At 40.0% G+C, this 14,097-nt stretch overlaps 1 protein-coding gene across 1 annotated transcript; it reads left to right on the forward strand.

Annotated features, from left to right (window-relative positions):
• Positions 1-269: 269 nt before the first annotated feature.
• Positions 270-14,056, forward strand: LOC139582732 (nuclear receptor subfamily 2 group E member 1). The gene is made up of 9 exons (XM_071413013.1): positions 270-1,022; positions 3,713-3,858; positions 5,878-5,965; positions 6,233-6,468; positions 6,869-7,015; positions 7,247-7,343; positions 7,517-7,666; positions 8,124-8,232; positions 11,457-14,056. The coding sequence occupies exons 1-9, from the start codon at positions 965-967 to the stop codon at positions 11,617-11,619; spliced, it is 1,194 nt and encodes a 397-aa protein (XP_071269114.1). The 5' UTR covers positions 270-964; the 3' UTR covers positions 11,620-14,056.
• Positions 14,057-14,097: the final 41 nt, after the last annotated feature.

Below are 14,097 nucleotides of genomic sequence, written 5' to 3' on the forward strand. Positions count from 1 at the left end.
GGCTATGTGGAGTTGACAAAAGCAGCTCAATTTAACCAAACCTATCAAACACTTTATAAATATGTTAAGTAGCCTATAAAGAGAAAGTTGCACCTGTTGATACATGTCTATTAAAACACCAGAGACGCAGCAATCAGATAGAATGTAGAGAGATGTAGAGAGAATCGTTCAATAGCCATGCACAACACCCCTTATTAATTCACATAAATCTACAGCGCGGTGTTTTCTTTCCACTCCCAGTTACAACCTCTGCGCGAGCCTTCGGGAACTCTTACTTCACTTGCCTCAGAGCGAGCAGCCTGAGTCGGGTGACGTCATCCTGGCACACAAGAGTTGGGAGTAGAAAGCAGGGACAAGCTAAGTGGGTGAAGGAAGTGGAGTTCTCCACCCTCCGCCTTCTCTGACACTTCTCATAAATATTACTAAGCTTTCATCTAACGACTCACAGCAGAAAGTCACCTCTGCTTCGGGTTTGAACAAGCATTATTTTACCAGTCGTTGTTTATCAGTTAAGAAGAGCATTATTTTTTGTTGGTTTAGACTATTTGTGTTCCGTGGCTTCTGGACTCGCTTGGTAGACAGTCCGTCTGTTTTGGTGCGCCGCTACGGCAGTTTTCTACCCAACTTTGTGCGCCTTGTTGCGCTCTGCGCACCCGAGGAGCCTTTGCCTCTCGCCCGGTGTAGACGACTCTCTATCCGGCTATCGCGCTGCTATCCACACAGCCAGGACTTTGTGAAACTCAACGTCCAATACTTGCAGATACTCCAAAATCCATCTTGATAGCTGGAATTTTATAATCCTTGGAAAATATACAGTTGGCCGACTCAGGAGTCAGGACTTTACATAAATCTATTGGTTTCAGCGAAAACTGTAGATGTAATGTTTTGATATCGTTCAGCTGATGCTTTTGCACAGACAGAGGATTTTGATTCTGAAAATAGAAAATAAACGACAGTGTCCACGATGAGCAAACCCGCTGGTTCAACAAGTGGGTGTTTGGATATTCTGAATGTTAAATCAAGTAAGCATACTAAAGTTTATCTTTCTCCTTAAACTATAATTGGTTAGTAAGGTATTTATCATTGTTATAATGCAAACATGTATGAATCGAAAAGTAATAGGATATTATGTGAAAGGCGTTGAAACATTCCGAAATGAAGTCATCGACAATTTGCGTTTACCTTGGAGTTGCGGTAGGATACATCTGGTAACCCATTTTATAACTTAAACTATGAAGTCGGTTTTGTACAATAATTGTGCATGTTCTTAGGCCTACTTAAAAAAAAAAAAAAAAAAATGTAATTTTTTTTTCATAGGAATGGTACTATCCATTAATACAACTAAATAGAGCGCTGTAGGCCTATGCTTCTTCGTTTTCCAGTTTAATTCCAGTTATTTGTTGTTGATAAGTACGGCATTATTCTCTCATAAAAATAACACTGCATATTTCTGCTTGTTTTGCGATGTTTATTTCTAAAAAGATTAGTACAGGTAAAACATATAGGACTAAATGTTCCTGAAATTTTGTGCGAAACACCCAAACTATCAAAACGATGAAAAAAATGTACGTGAAAGAGACTATACAAACTATATGGAGGTAGGCCAATGGGCCAGTATTGGCATGATAGCGCAAAAGCTAATTTATTGATAAACAATTGTGTTGATTATGTCTATTTGTCAATATGTGTGTGTGTGTGTGTGTGTGTGTGTGTGTGTGTGTGTGTGTGTGTGTGTGTGTGTGTGTGTGTGTGTGTGTGTGTGTGTGTGTGTGTGTGTGTGTGTGTGTGTGTGTGTGTGTGTGTTTGACAGGCCAAATATTTTTTACCATACTGATTTTAAAATGGCATACACAAATAATTGCCCTTGCATTTTGTTCAAATTAATTATGTTCTATGGTTGAAAAATTTGCAGGACTTTATGGGACTTTGTACATCATAAATGAAAGAAAACATTAAAGTTCTGGATTTCGGGACACTATAAGGAATGTTTACATGTGTGTGCAAATAACTGGAATAATGAGACAACAACAATTAGCCTATATTCTATATTCTGTAGCTTAATACATGTCTTTTTTTGTTGTTATTGTGTTAAGTGTTGCTAAACTGCATTACGTCCAAACGAAATATGCCTATAACGCATATAGTTTATTATTTGTTTCACCAACGCCTGGTTGGTTGCTATTTTGGCCTAGTCGCATAGGCCTTGGCAAATCTCAGAAAGCAATCTACAAGTATTCACTTTCATACAGCTTTTAAATTAGAATAATTCACAATTGTTGTAGCCTAATATTGCATGCTTTCCTCCAAGTTCATTGCACACATTGTGGGTGGTCACAAAAACATTTCCCTCAGTAAAACTCAGTCTAACTTCTTTCAGCAGGTTTTGGGGTTGATGGTAATTACGGTAATGGAATATGCCATATATCTTTAAGCAATTACGGCACACAATGGCGACGACTGGAACCCCTATTGAGATAAGTTACCGACGTGTTCCCCCACACACCAAAATTAAACTTCATTTTTATTTCATAACATTTTCCTCCAACAGCTTTATGGGAAATGTGCCCGTTATTAGTGCGTAATTATAATTGTCTAACGAGGACATTGCGATACTGGATTAATTCCATATGTGATGCCTATACGCCTACTTCTTGGCGTATAAACTTTTCAGAGGCGCAGTTAGGCTATCGCCCAACGTTTATTGATTGTTTCGACGGTTTATACAGTTATTTATTTTTTACGAATAGTTTTGAGTAATTTAGGCCTATTTATTCGTTTTTGTTGTAAACCTGGCCATGGCACCAAATATTTTTTCAAAATCTTTGAGATGCATCCTGGATTTTCAACCCTTTATAAAACCACGTGATTGAGAAATGTAATTGCCATCGACTTCTTTGGTACTCTTTGCATAATTGGTGTGTTGAAGTCCCAACTCATCGCCGAAGTCGATTGTTTTTGATGCTCTGTCGTTATGGGGTCGTATCCGAATTCCCATGCTACCCTTTTTGACGGGTCACTGCATGGTGAATCAATGAGCAGGTGGCAAAACGTCAGTGTAATTACATAGCCTTCTTTTCCCTATATAAAAAAGACTCCCTCATATACATACAAATATACTTCTTTTAAATAGATTTCAATAAAAAATCTTTACAGAAATCACTTTTTTTCATTTACTCCGGGGTCGATTTACATACACTTCATTTGAGTTGGTGAAACGAGTTGGTGCGCATTATTCTCTGTGCCGTGTCACTCCCTAATCCGCAGGCCTACAGACCTGCGGGATAAAGCAGCTGTCGAGTCCCATTATGAGGGGGAGTTGGCAGCTTGTAGAGATCGGGGCAGTCAGACGAGGTTCAATGGGGAAAATCATTAAGTTAACACTTTCCCTAATGTCTCCATTGTGTGTCCCCTGGAATTGTCTTCAGAGACCTCAGATATGACGCTTCCCACAACCGAACTCACAAGAAACTTGCGTGTGCATTCCCATGGCCGGACGGTATATGAAGACACTGTACACTGTCTGTTGTCACGTTACTGTGTGTTTCGTTTTGTCCTCCTTCATTAAAAGGGAGGGGTGATGATGAGGATGGGTACAGGGCATGAGTTTGGATGCAGAATTTATTCAGATGGGGGCTCTTTCCAAGCGCAAAACACCTTTCTGAATCTTGATCTTAAGGAAATAAATTAATTAATTTGTATTTATTCTTTCCAGGTCGTATCTTGGATATCCCGTGTAAAGTGTGTGGGGACCGTAGCTCTGGGAAACATTATGGCGTGTACGCGTGTGACGGCTGCTCTGGCTTCTTCAAGAGGAGCATCCGCAGAAACAGGACATACGTCTGTAAATCAGGTTCTCAGGTAATAGGCCTAACTACAGTGTTTTTCCAATTTAATGTTAAACCTATTTCAAATGTAGGTGGTGACTTTATCCTAAATCTATCCAAACATGACGCACACATTGGGCATTTTACGCACGGTCATGTTGCGTCTTTATCGGCCAGTCTTGAGTCTGCAGGGTTAAGTCTCTCCTAAAACTTGTCTCTGTGAGCGGCCAGCCACCCAGGGCACGACAGGGCCTAATTGCATCGCCACCCAAGGCCATTGACTGGCGCTAAGCACAGTCCTGCTTTAATGTCTCAGGTGTAATCCAATCTAATGTAATGACACTAACCCGAGGATTTAGCCAACAGTGGGCGGAATAGCCCTACTTATCCTCGGAGATGAGACTGCTGCTGAGCCGCGGGGATCGAGTCAATAGCTGTGATAATAACACATCCTTCACCTGTAGAATGGCGTCCCAGGAAAATAACTGTTTAAAGGTCCAATGCAGCCGTTTTTATCTCAAAATCAAATCATTTCTGGTAACAATTAAGTACTTACTGTGATTTTTTTTCAATTAAAATTGTCAAAAAGAAAGAAAAACAGCTTGTGAGGAAATAGCAAATCCTCAAGCAAGAATTTGCTAGGACTGTCTGAGGGTGGTCTGAGTGGGGAGGGGAAACTAAAAAACTATAGCTATTTTTGGCAGAGAGGTTTGGAACTCTCTTAGTCTATTAACTAATTTACTGGCTGGTGATATCACCAGGCAGGCCAAAACTCCATCCCACCAAAACAATACTATTTTCAAGCTCTTATAGTAAAAGGGAATTATCATAGTTTTCACAATTTCACAGTATTATCCAACCGCATGGCGTGGAAATATATATAAAACACATGAAATCACGTTTTTGACTGCACTGGGCCTTTAACAGCCATTCGCTTCTCCCTCAAACACAGCATGTCATTCACTCACTGTGCCAGAGCCTTCATAGTGTTAAGATCATCGTTGGGGCGGCAGGTATCTTAGTTGTTAAAGCGTTGGACTCGAAACCGTAAGGTTGCAAGATCAAATCCCAGAACTGACAAGGTAAAAATCTGTAGTTCTGCCCCTGAACAAGGCAGTTAACCCACTATTCCTAGGCCCATTATTGAAAATAAGAATTTGTTCTTGCCTAGTTAAATAAAGGTTAAAAAAAAACATCTCACTATGTATCTTTAGCAGCCGATCTGTTTTCCAGAGTCTTCGTTAGTAACGTTGCTCTTAAAAACATTCCCAAATCTACCAGTGATCCAGACCACTCATAGAGCAACCAAAGAGCAGCATTAGATGTTTTTTGCCCTTCCGCATCACTTTATCTACAGAGGATCTCCGCTAAACATAGAATGAAAATGTTTAGGCTTTAGGTATATCTGTCTGACTGTGACCACCGATAAGTTCAGAACAAAGTTGACTATAAATACAAAGTTGCCAAAGTACTTGCAATTTTTGCAAACAAGTGAAAGATAAAACGATGCTTCAAATGAAATCAGAGATCACTGCATTAAAAGATAAATAGGCAACATGGGCCTAAATATTTAAATAATATTTAAATCATACTCCGTTTTTTTTTTGCGACTAGGCTACTGTCTGTAATTTTTGCCTCAATATGTTTCATGATGTGTGACAAGATGCATTATTATTGGGTAAGCATAATAAGCCGCTTCAATATTTGCAGACATAGGTGGTAATATCTCTCTAGTCTAGGAGCCGATCCGTTGTCGGTATTGTGGAATCAAGAGCGGCGTTGCTTTTCTATAGATCCTATCAGTTTCGACATATGATTGAACGACGCAATTAGCGAAAGTTCTCTCTACTTGCTGAAAAAGTTACCTCGTAGAAGTGGTAGGCTGCGATCATCGTAATGGTTAATTTACATCCCAACAGGAAAACGAGGCCCAGAGCAATTACATTTAACTGTGATTCTCTCTCGCTCGCTCCCCCCCCCCCCCCCCCCCCCCACCCCCACCCCTCGCTCTCTCTCTCTCTCTCTCTCTTTCTTTCTCTCGTTTCCATTATAGGGAGGATGCCCCGTGGACAAAACGCACAGAAACCAATGCCGAGCGTGCCGTTTGAAAAAGTGTCTTGACGTGAACATGAATAAAGACGGTAATAGGCTTAATTTAATTATTATTTTGGCTACACGCCGGCAGTGACATTTCGGTTTGAGGCGATCAAATCGGATGGAAAAGTGTATTTAACGTAATCAGCTGAGAGCGGGGTAAACAGAGGACGTATTCATAACATTCTCATAAGAGGCAAAGCCTTTTACCTCACCGAGCTTTGAACAAAATAAGAACTTTGATAAATAAGGCATTCACAGACGAGTAGGTCTAGCTTACTAAAGAGTATTGTTCCTGCTCTCCAATTTGACAGCCGTTCAGCACGAGAGGGGTCCCAGGACTTCCACCATACGCAAGCAGGTCGCCCTATATTTCCGGGGGCACAAAGAGGTGAACGGTTCATCGACCCACTTCCCGGGCTCGAGCCTACCGGGGCCGCCGTTTTTCACTACGGTCACGCAGTTGGAGCCACATAACTTGGAAATGAGCGCCGTAGCCAGCACGCCGGAGAGGCAGGCCATCGTTGGACTGGCCCAGCCCACCCCAAAGGTAAGCCCCTGTCCTCCGCTCACCCTTCACTCACGGAGCTGCGCTATGTGCCCAATGAGTCAAGGAGTACAACCAAGCACGTTGGAAAAACACAACGTGCTTCTTTCTCAACTTTTAAGAGGTTTAGAAGTTGACATTCCGGTCCCGATTCAGCAGCTTCGAGTCACACAATATGTAAATCATATTTTCACCTCCATCCAACGCAGGCAACATTAGCTTATAATTAGACCCACAGCTTAATCTAGTGTTGGTGCTTTGAGTTTTATGAGATACACACATATTAGTCACAAATGTGGCACCAATGCATTTGATCACGCTATTTATTAGTCCTAAAGCACATTATTTTATTCAAATGGAACCCCGAGGCCCTACTTGTTTATATGGACCTCTTGCATTGCAGTACCCTCACGAGGTCAGCGGCACGCCCATGTACCTCTACGAGGTCGCTACGGAGTCCGTGTGTGAGTCAGCTGCGCGCCTGCTCTTCATGAGCATCAAGTGGGCCAAGAGCGTTCCCGCCTTCTCCACGCTCCCCTTACCTGACCAGGTAAGCCACTATATTCAGTATGGATATTATAGGATAGATATTAGCCAATAAATTACATTATTAGGCTATCCCTTTCCAAAAATAAAACGTACAATTGCATAGGCCTAAATACAGTAATCAAATAATATAACTAATGTGTTCAAACCTTAATTCTCTATCAATATTTTCTTGGAAGTATATTAGGCATGCTCATTGTGCGGCGCTGACTGAGGTTTGTAATCTGTTTTACAGTTGATCCTGTTGGAGGACGCCTGGAGGGAACTGTTTGTTCTGGGCATAGCGCAGTGGGCCATTCCGGTGGACTCCAACACCCTGCTCGCTGTTTCCGGTATGTAACCCATATGACCAATCAACAGGTTAACTGTACTTAACCGATTAGATTTAGGCTATTTACTATCATGTTACGTTTAGATGATTTTCGTTTCGATTCCATGGGATTTAAATGTGGCGTTGGAAGGAAAGCGAAAATAGAGACAGATTCTCCATTCCATTTATTTGAAGGTATGAACACAGACAACACAGAGTCCCAGCGGTTGAATAACATCATCTCAGAAATACAAGCCCTGCAGGAGGTCGTTACTCGCTTCAGACAGCTGCGTCTGGACGCAACCGAGTTCGCCTGTTTGAAGTGCATCGTCACGTTCAAAGCTGGTGAGTTGAAGAGGGGGTCATAAAAAATTATATTAAAATAAATTATCCTCACTAAAATCACAAGAAGGCAGGGTTGGGGTTAATTTAATTTGAATTGCAGTCAATTCAGCAATTCATTGAAATTCCAATTCCCAATTCCAACTATCTTCCATGTGTTTTAATAAGAAAAATGTGGAACTGGAATTTGGTTTACTTTCTGAATTGACTGGAATTGAAATGGAATTGTCCCCAACCCTGCAAGGTCACCAATAGTTTAGAATAAATAAATAAATAATAGCCAAGGATGTTAATGCCAAAAACAAAATAGATATGTTTTTTTTTTTTTACATTTCAATGCAGATGTCTGAAGTACTTTGACCATCAATATGAAATGTATATTGACAGTTATGCATTTGTCAGGTACATGTCAATATAATGGCAGTCAGTAACCATATTGTCTGTGCCTTTTCCCTTCAAGCTGTGCCAACGCATGGCGGGTCAGAGTTGAGGAGTTTTCGCAACGCCAGTGCCATTGCTGCACTACAGGATGAGGCACAGCTCACCCTAAACAGTTACATACACACCAGGTGAGACATTTGATAAAAACTAACAGTTTAGAAATGATTTATTTCTTAACAGATATGCAGACACTTGTTTATTTAAGCTATTTGTTCACTATACCAAAATACTTGGCACACAAGTGGCCAGCCAATATGGACATATTTCTGTACTATTATGCACAGCAAGATAGGCTACCCTGCAAACAAAAATTAGTTGTTAACATCCCCAGAACGTTACGAAATGGTCGCCTAATGACATCAAATGTTGTGCCATGGTCCTGTGGAGGTTTTGTCTAGTTTCCCGTTTTTTTCCCGGGAAAAAAACGTAATGTGCATTATCTTGAAAACTGCAATGAAAGTATATGCACTGTCCCGCGAAGTAGGCAAGTCAGTTAAGAACGCATTCTTATTTTCGATGATGGCCAAGGAACTACCTTGTTCAGGGGCAGAAGGACAGATTTTTACCTTGTCAGCTCAGGGATTCGATCTTGCATCCTTTCGGTTCCTAGTCTAACGCTCTAACCACTAGGCTACCTACCGCCCCAATGTTAGTTATTTGTATTAAATGCAAGTTATTTTTTGTTTTTTAAACAACTAATTGACAGACATCGGTTAAATTATTTGAATTCCATTTCGTCCATTTCTGTGAGCTCAATGCGCACATTGCTCTGCAGTTTCTCAGGAGATAAATCAGATCAAATGCCCGAACTGTACGATGTAGTAGGGAGTTGTAGTTTCCAACACGCCAATGCTCTACATAGTTTAACACAGAAAACGTTATAATTAACTACAATGACCATAATCCATTGAGCGGTTTAACTTGTCCCGTCTGTTTTTATTTTACGCCTGCTACAAGTAAGACACAGAATGTGCGTAAGAGGGGATACATAGAGAGCAGTTTCTTTGCTAGGTATCTCCACCTGAAAATACATGATCTAAGTGATTGATAGTTGATATTCAGTAGTCATAAAAGTATGCTTTATTTAATTCGAAGAACTACTAAAATAGTGACAGCATAGACAGCATAGACAGTAGCTCTATAGAGACGAGATGAGTTGGATTGAAAGAATAAAGTCATCAAATAAAACAAATGTAATATACACAACAACTTAAATATTTTATTTGAGTAAAGTAATGTGAATAACTGATGGTTAATAAGTGATAAGCAGTAATGGACAGTCACTACCATCATGGCACTTTTATTAATTGTTTTATTCTGTGTTGGTACAGCATTCAACCCACATAATGCACAGTTCATTTAATGTTGAAAAAATAATCTAAACCAAAATCGTTACTTTTTTTTTTTTGAATCGAACCCGAACCGACCTCAAAAAGCACTAATCGCTTAGTGCTAATTGTGACAAGCATCACTACATCACACCTGCCCAGACCCACTAGCCCCACACCTATCTCCACGCCCTTATCACTTTCTGCCACATGGCCTCAAACTGCATTATTTTGTTTCTCCATCGCCCACGCTCTTAAAATCTTTAGACAATAAAGCATTTGACCTTTCCATTACCTGAACAACGAAGGATTGATTTATTCCCAGTTTTTGAGTCTTAACTTTTTAAAAGATACTTGATGAGAAGAGTATTGTCCAACCCATCGGGAACCCCCCTGCAGTCTGTATATCTTGAAATATACAGACAGACGAATGAAAAGTACATTTGCACTGCAATTCTTCTGACATCCATCTTTCCAACTCCGCCCATAACTTTTGAATTTTGTAACATTCCCAGAAGGCATAAATTCAGCTTTGTGTCAGTATAATATTTATTTGATCAACTCTCAATCTTGAGCAAATGGCACCACTTTACAACCGAGTATGTAGGCTAATAAGGTTTAGAGATGTTGCACCCTCGGAGCGTATAACGCCCCCATTCACAACGAACACATTAAGTAGCCTAGGCCTATAGACGGAACGTTTTTGTAGGACATTACATTTACTGATAGATTAATCAACAATCAACGCTAACTAGCAACAAAATCACATTTACAGTTAGCAATCTAGCTAATATGTTTTGAGTTCCCACTTCCTCAGGTAGTGTAGCATAGGCCTATAACTTAGGCCAATATGCACAAAAAAGATATCTGTTGAGCAAAAATATAATATTTAGAGTTAGCAATCTAGTTAATGTGTTTTCAGTTCCCACTTCCTCAGGTGGTGCATTTTGTAGCATATAGGCTAGCCTAGGTCAATATGAACAAAAAAGGTGTAGGCAAATTAATCACTATAGAGCCCTAAAGAAATCGAATCATTCTGAATCCCAATTTGACAGGTGGCACATGAAACTATCAATCATACATTCTTTGGAAATGTTAGATGAACTAGCTAACTTATTTCTTGAATCATACAATCTCAGTTGAATAAAATTTAGTCTAGAAATCTGCCACTAATGGAAAGTAATTGTGAAATAACTTTTTGTCCATATCGCCCAGCTCTATGAGAGCATCCTAAAAACATACTTGATTACATCTCGATCCCCACAACTAACGGGGTAGGATCTAGACAGACCCTTATTGGAGACCATGACACAATGTCTTGCCTGAGCAAACTAGGACCTGTATGAAACATCCCTGTGTGGTCATTGAATGTCATGAGGACCTCCTGTCAGAGCCAAACGGGGACGTTCTCTAATGGTCATTAAAATAATTTATTGTAACCTTCTGTCGGTAGCAGACCAGGACCTGTACTGGATGTCCCCTTGAGTTTACTGAATGTCCTGAATATAACGTCCCATTGGAACAACCCGGGGACCTTTTTGTAACGTACCCTAACGATCATGCTGCGACCTTATTGTAACGTTTTGTCTGTAATAATCCAGGACCTGTCTGAAACATTCCCTCGCAGTTATTGAATGTCCAGAGGATGATGTTCTGTCAAAACCAAATAGGAACCTATTTCTAACGCTTCCTGGTCATCAAAGTACTTTATTATACGTTATAGTGCGACCAAACCAGGACCTGTACTGAACGTCATCTTATGGTCCCGAGGTTAACGTAATGTTTTGATGTTCCTATAATGTTCAAAGAACGTCAGTGCGAAAATATCTCGCCGAAACTCTGAAAGTGACCTAATGGGAATGTTGCCTAATGTCCTGAAGATGTTCCGTTTGCTGGGTACTTTTTCAATTCATATAAACAGTTACATACAAGCAAAATGTTCAGGGAGGCACTGTGCAATTAGAAAACAGTCACAAATTAAATTTAAAGACAATGAAATAATTGCATCTTTCTTGTTATTGTAGATATCCAACTCAGCCCTGCCGCTTTGGGAAGCTGCTCCTGCTTCTACCAGCTCTGCGGTCAGTCAGCCCGTCCACCATAGAGGAAGTATTTTTCAAGAAGACCATCGGGAATGTGCCCATCACAAGGCTCCTGTCTGATATGTACAAATCAAGCGATATATGAGTTTATTTCCCCTGCTTTTGAGTGTCTGCAAATGCTCAGACACAAATGTTCTAATGGGCGCATGGCAAGTTGAACTTTAAGAACTGAGTAATTTGTAAATTACATGCATATTGAAGACAGTAAAAAAGCTTGATTTTACCAAGTAGAACAATCACCTTTGGGTTAGGCTTAAGTTTTGAGGATGTAATTTCCCTAATAGAATTGCCTAGACAATTTAAGTAGGTTACAATTTCACAAAATACTGCAATCTCTGGTTTTTACAAAATAACAGTGGAATGAGCCATCTGTCCATAATTGATGAACCTATAAAAACGTGGAGATGTTTTTGAGTGTCTCTAAGACCAATGAGCTTCACAACAAATGCCCTTTCAATCTTTTATTGCATTGTTCAATCTGAGTGGATGGAAGAAACCAAAAAAGATTACTCGCAACTCGAGCCACGGTCAAATATGATATGGGTTGCACTTGACCCAGTGCTGAAACCAAAGGCCGTGGAGCGTCACAACTGCCGAAGAGGAGGCACCACCTCCTCAAGATGGGACAACACCGACTGTTCTCTACAAGCTCGTGTGATGATCCCATACACTCAGAGGATTGAGAGGAAAGAGCCGATCAGGGCCCATTTTTTGTATCTATCTGGATTTCGCCTATCGGATAGGATTAAACGTATAGAAATATAATTAATAGAACGGGAGTCCCCATTCAAGTATATGATTAGTCTGTTCTATTAATTATATTTCTATGCATTTCATCTTCCCTGATATGGGAAAACTATATACAGTACCAGTCTAAAGTTTGGACACACCTACTCATTCAAGATTCTTTCTATATTTTTACTATTTTCTACATTGTAGAATAATAGTGAAGACATCAAAACTATGGAATAACAAATATGGAATCATGTAATAACCAAAAAAGTGTTAAACAAATCAAAATATATTTTATATTTGAGATTCTTCAAAGTAGCCACCCTTTGCCTTGACAGCTTCAGTTGTGTTGTGACAAGGTAGGGATGGTATTTAAAAGATAGCCCTATTTGGTAAAAGACCAAGTCCATATTATGGCAAGAACAGCTCAAATAAGCAAAGAGAAACGACAGTCCATCAATACTTTAAGACATGGTCGGTCAATTTGGAAAATGTCAAGAAATTTGAAAGTCACAAAAAACATCAAGCGCCATGATGAAACTGGCTCTCATGAGGACTGCCACAGGAAAGGAAGACTCAGAGTTACCTCTGGTGCAGAGGATAAGTTCATTAGAGTTACCAGCCTCATAAATTGCAGCCCAAATAAATGCTTCACAGAGTTCAAGTAACAGACACATCAAAACATCAACTGTTCAGAGACCGTGAATCAGGCCTTCATGGTCGAATTGCTGAAAAGAAACCATTACTAACGGACACCAATAAGAAGAAGATACTTGCTTGGCCAAGAAACACAAGCAATGGACCTTAGACTGGTGGAAATCTGTCCAAATTTGAGATTTTTGGTTCCAACCATGTTCTCCACATGTGTGGTTCCCACCGTGAAGCATGGAGGAGGAGGTGTGATGGTGCTTTGCTGGTGACACTGTCAGTGATTTTAGATTGCAAGGCACACTTAACCAGCATGGCTACCACAGCATTCTGCAGCAATACACCACCCAAACTGGTTTACACTTAGTGGGACTATAATTCGTTTTTCATCAGGACAATGACCCAACACACCTCCAGGCTGTATAAGAGCTATTTTACCAAAAAGAAGAGTGATGGAGTGCTGCATCAGATGACCTGGCCTCCACAACTACTCAACCCAATTGAGATGGTTTGGGATGAGTTGGACCGCAGAGTGAAGGAAAAGCAGCTAACAAGCGCTCAGCATATGTGGGAACTCCGTCAAGACTGTTGGAAAAGCATTCCTCATGAAGCTGGTTGAGAGAATGCCAAGAGTGTGCAAAGCTGTCATCAAGGCAAAGGGTGGCTACTTTGAAGGATATAAAATCTATTTTGATAAAAAAAAAAAAATTGGTTACTACATTATTCCATGTCCTCTATTATTCTACAATTTAGAAAATAGTAAATATAAAGAAAAACCCTTGGATAAGGTGTGTTGAAACTTGACTGGTACTGTGTGTATATAACTGGCCCTGAGGACTTGACAAAAGCTGTTTTAAGCTCTCAAATTTAGAAATAAAACAAGTAATTGTAATGAGCAGGATTCTATGTTCAAGGCTGAGTGAAATGTCGCCTGTTTGTGTTGGTGTGTCAGTGTGTGGGGAAGAATTAAAAATGATTACTTTGTGAAGTTAGACACTAACACTGGAAAAAAATATTCAGCACTTGGATTTCTGAATTTTGCTGTTGGCTGTAAATATGTTTTCTCTGTTGTACAAAGTGGGAGTAATAATTTTGTGAGAGTTGTCCTGAAATATATTAGAAGAATAAATGATATTGAATTATAGGTGTCCCAAATATTCATTGAGTTACCCCTATGCCACAC

The sequence above is a fragment of the Salvelinus alpinus genome, chromosome 8 (assembly GCF_045679555.1).
Source record: "Salvelinus alpinus chromosome 8, SLU_Salpinus.1, whole genome shotgun sequence".
Taxonomy (NCBI): Eukaryota; Metazoa; Chordata; class Actinopteri; order Salmoniformes; family Salmonidae; genus Salvelinus; species Salvelinus alpinus.

What these genes read in the sequence shown, in the direction of transcription:
- LOC139582732 (XM_071413013.1), top strand. Translation starts at nt 965, where the DNA reads ATGAGCAAACCCGCTGGTTCAACAAGTGGGTGTTTGGATATTCTGAAT. An exon ending in CATCGTCACGTTCAAAGCTG is followed by an intron (nt 7,667 to 8,123) that starts GTGAGTTGAAGA and finishes TTTCCCTTCAAG; the next exon opens with CTGTGCCAACGCATGGCGGG. An exon ending in AACAGTTACATACACACCAG is followed by an intron (nt 8,233 to 11,456) that starts GTGAGACATTTG and finishes TTGTTATTGTAG; the next exon opens with ATATCCAACTCAGCCCTGCC.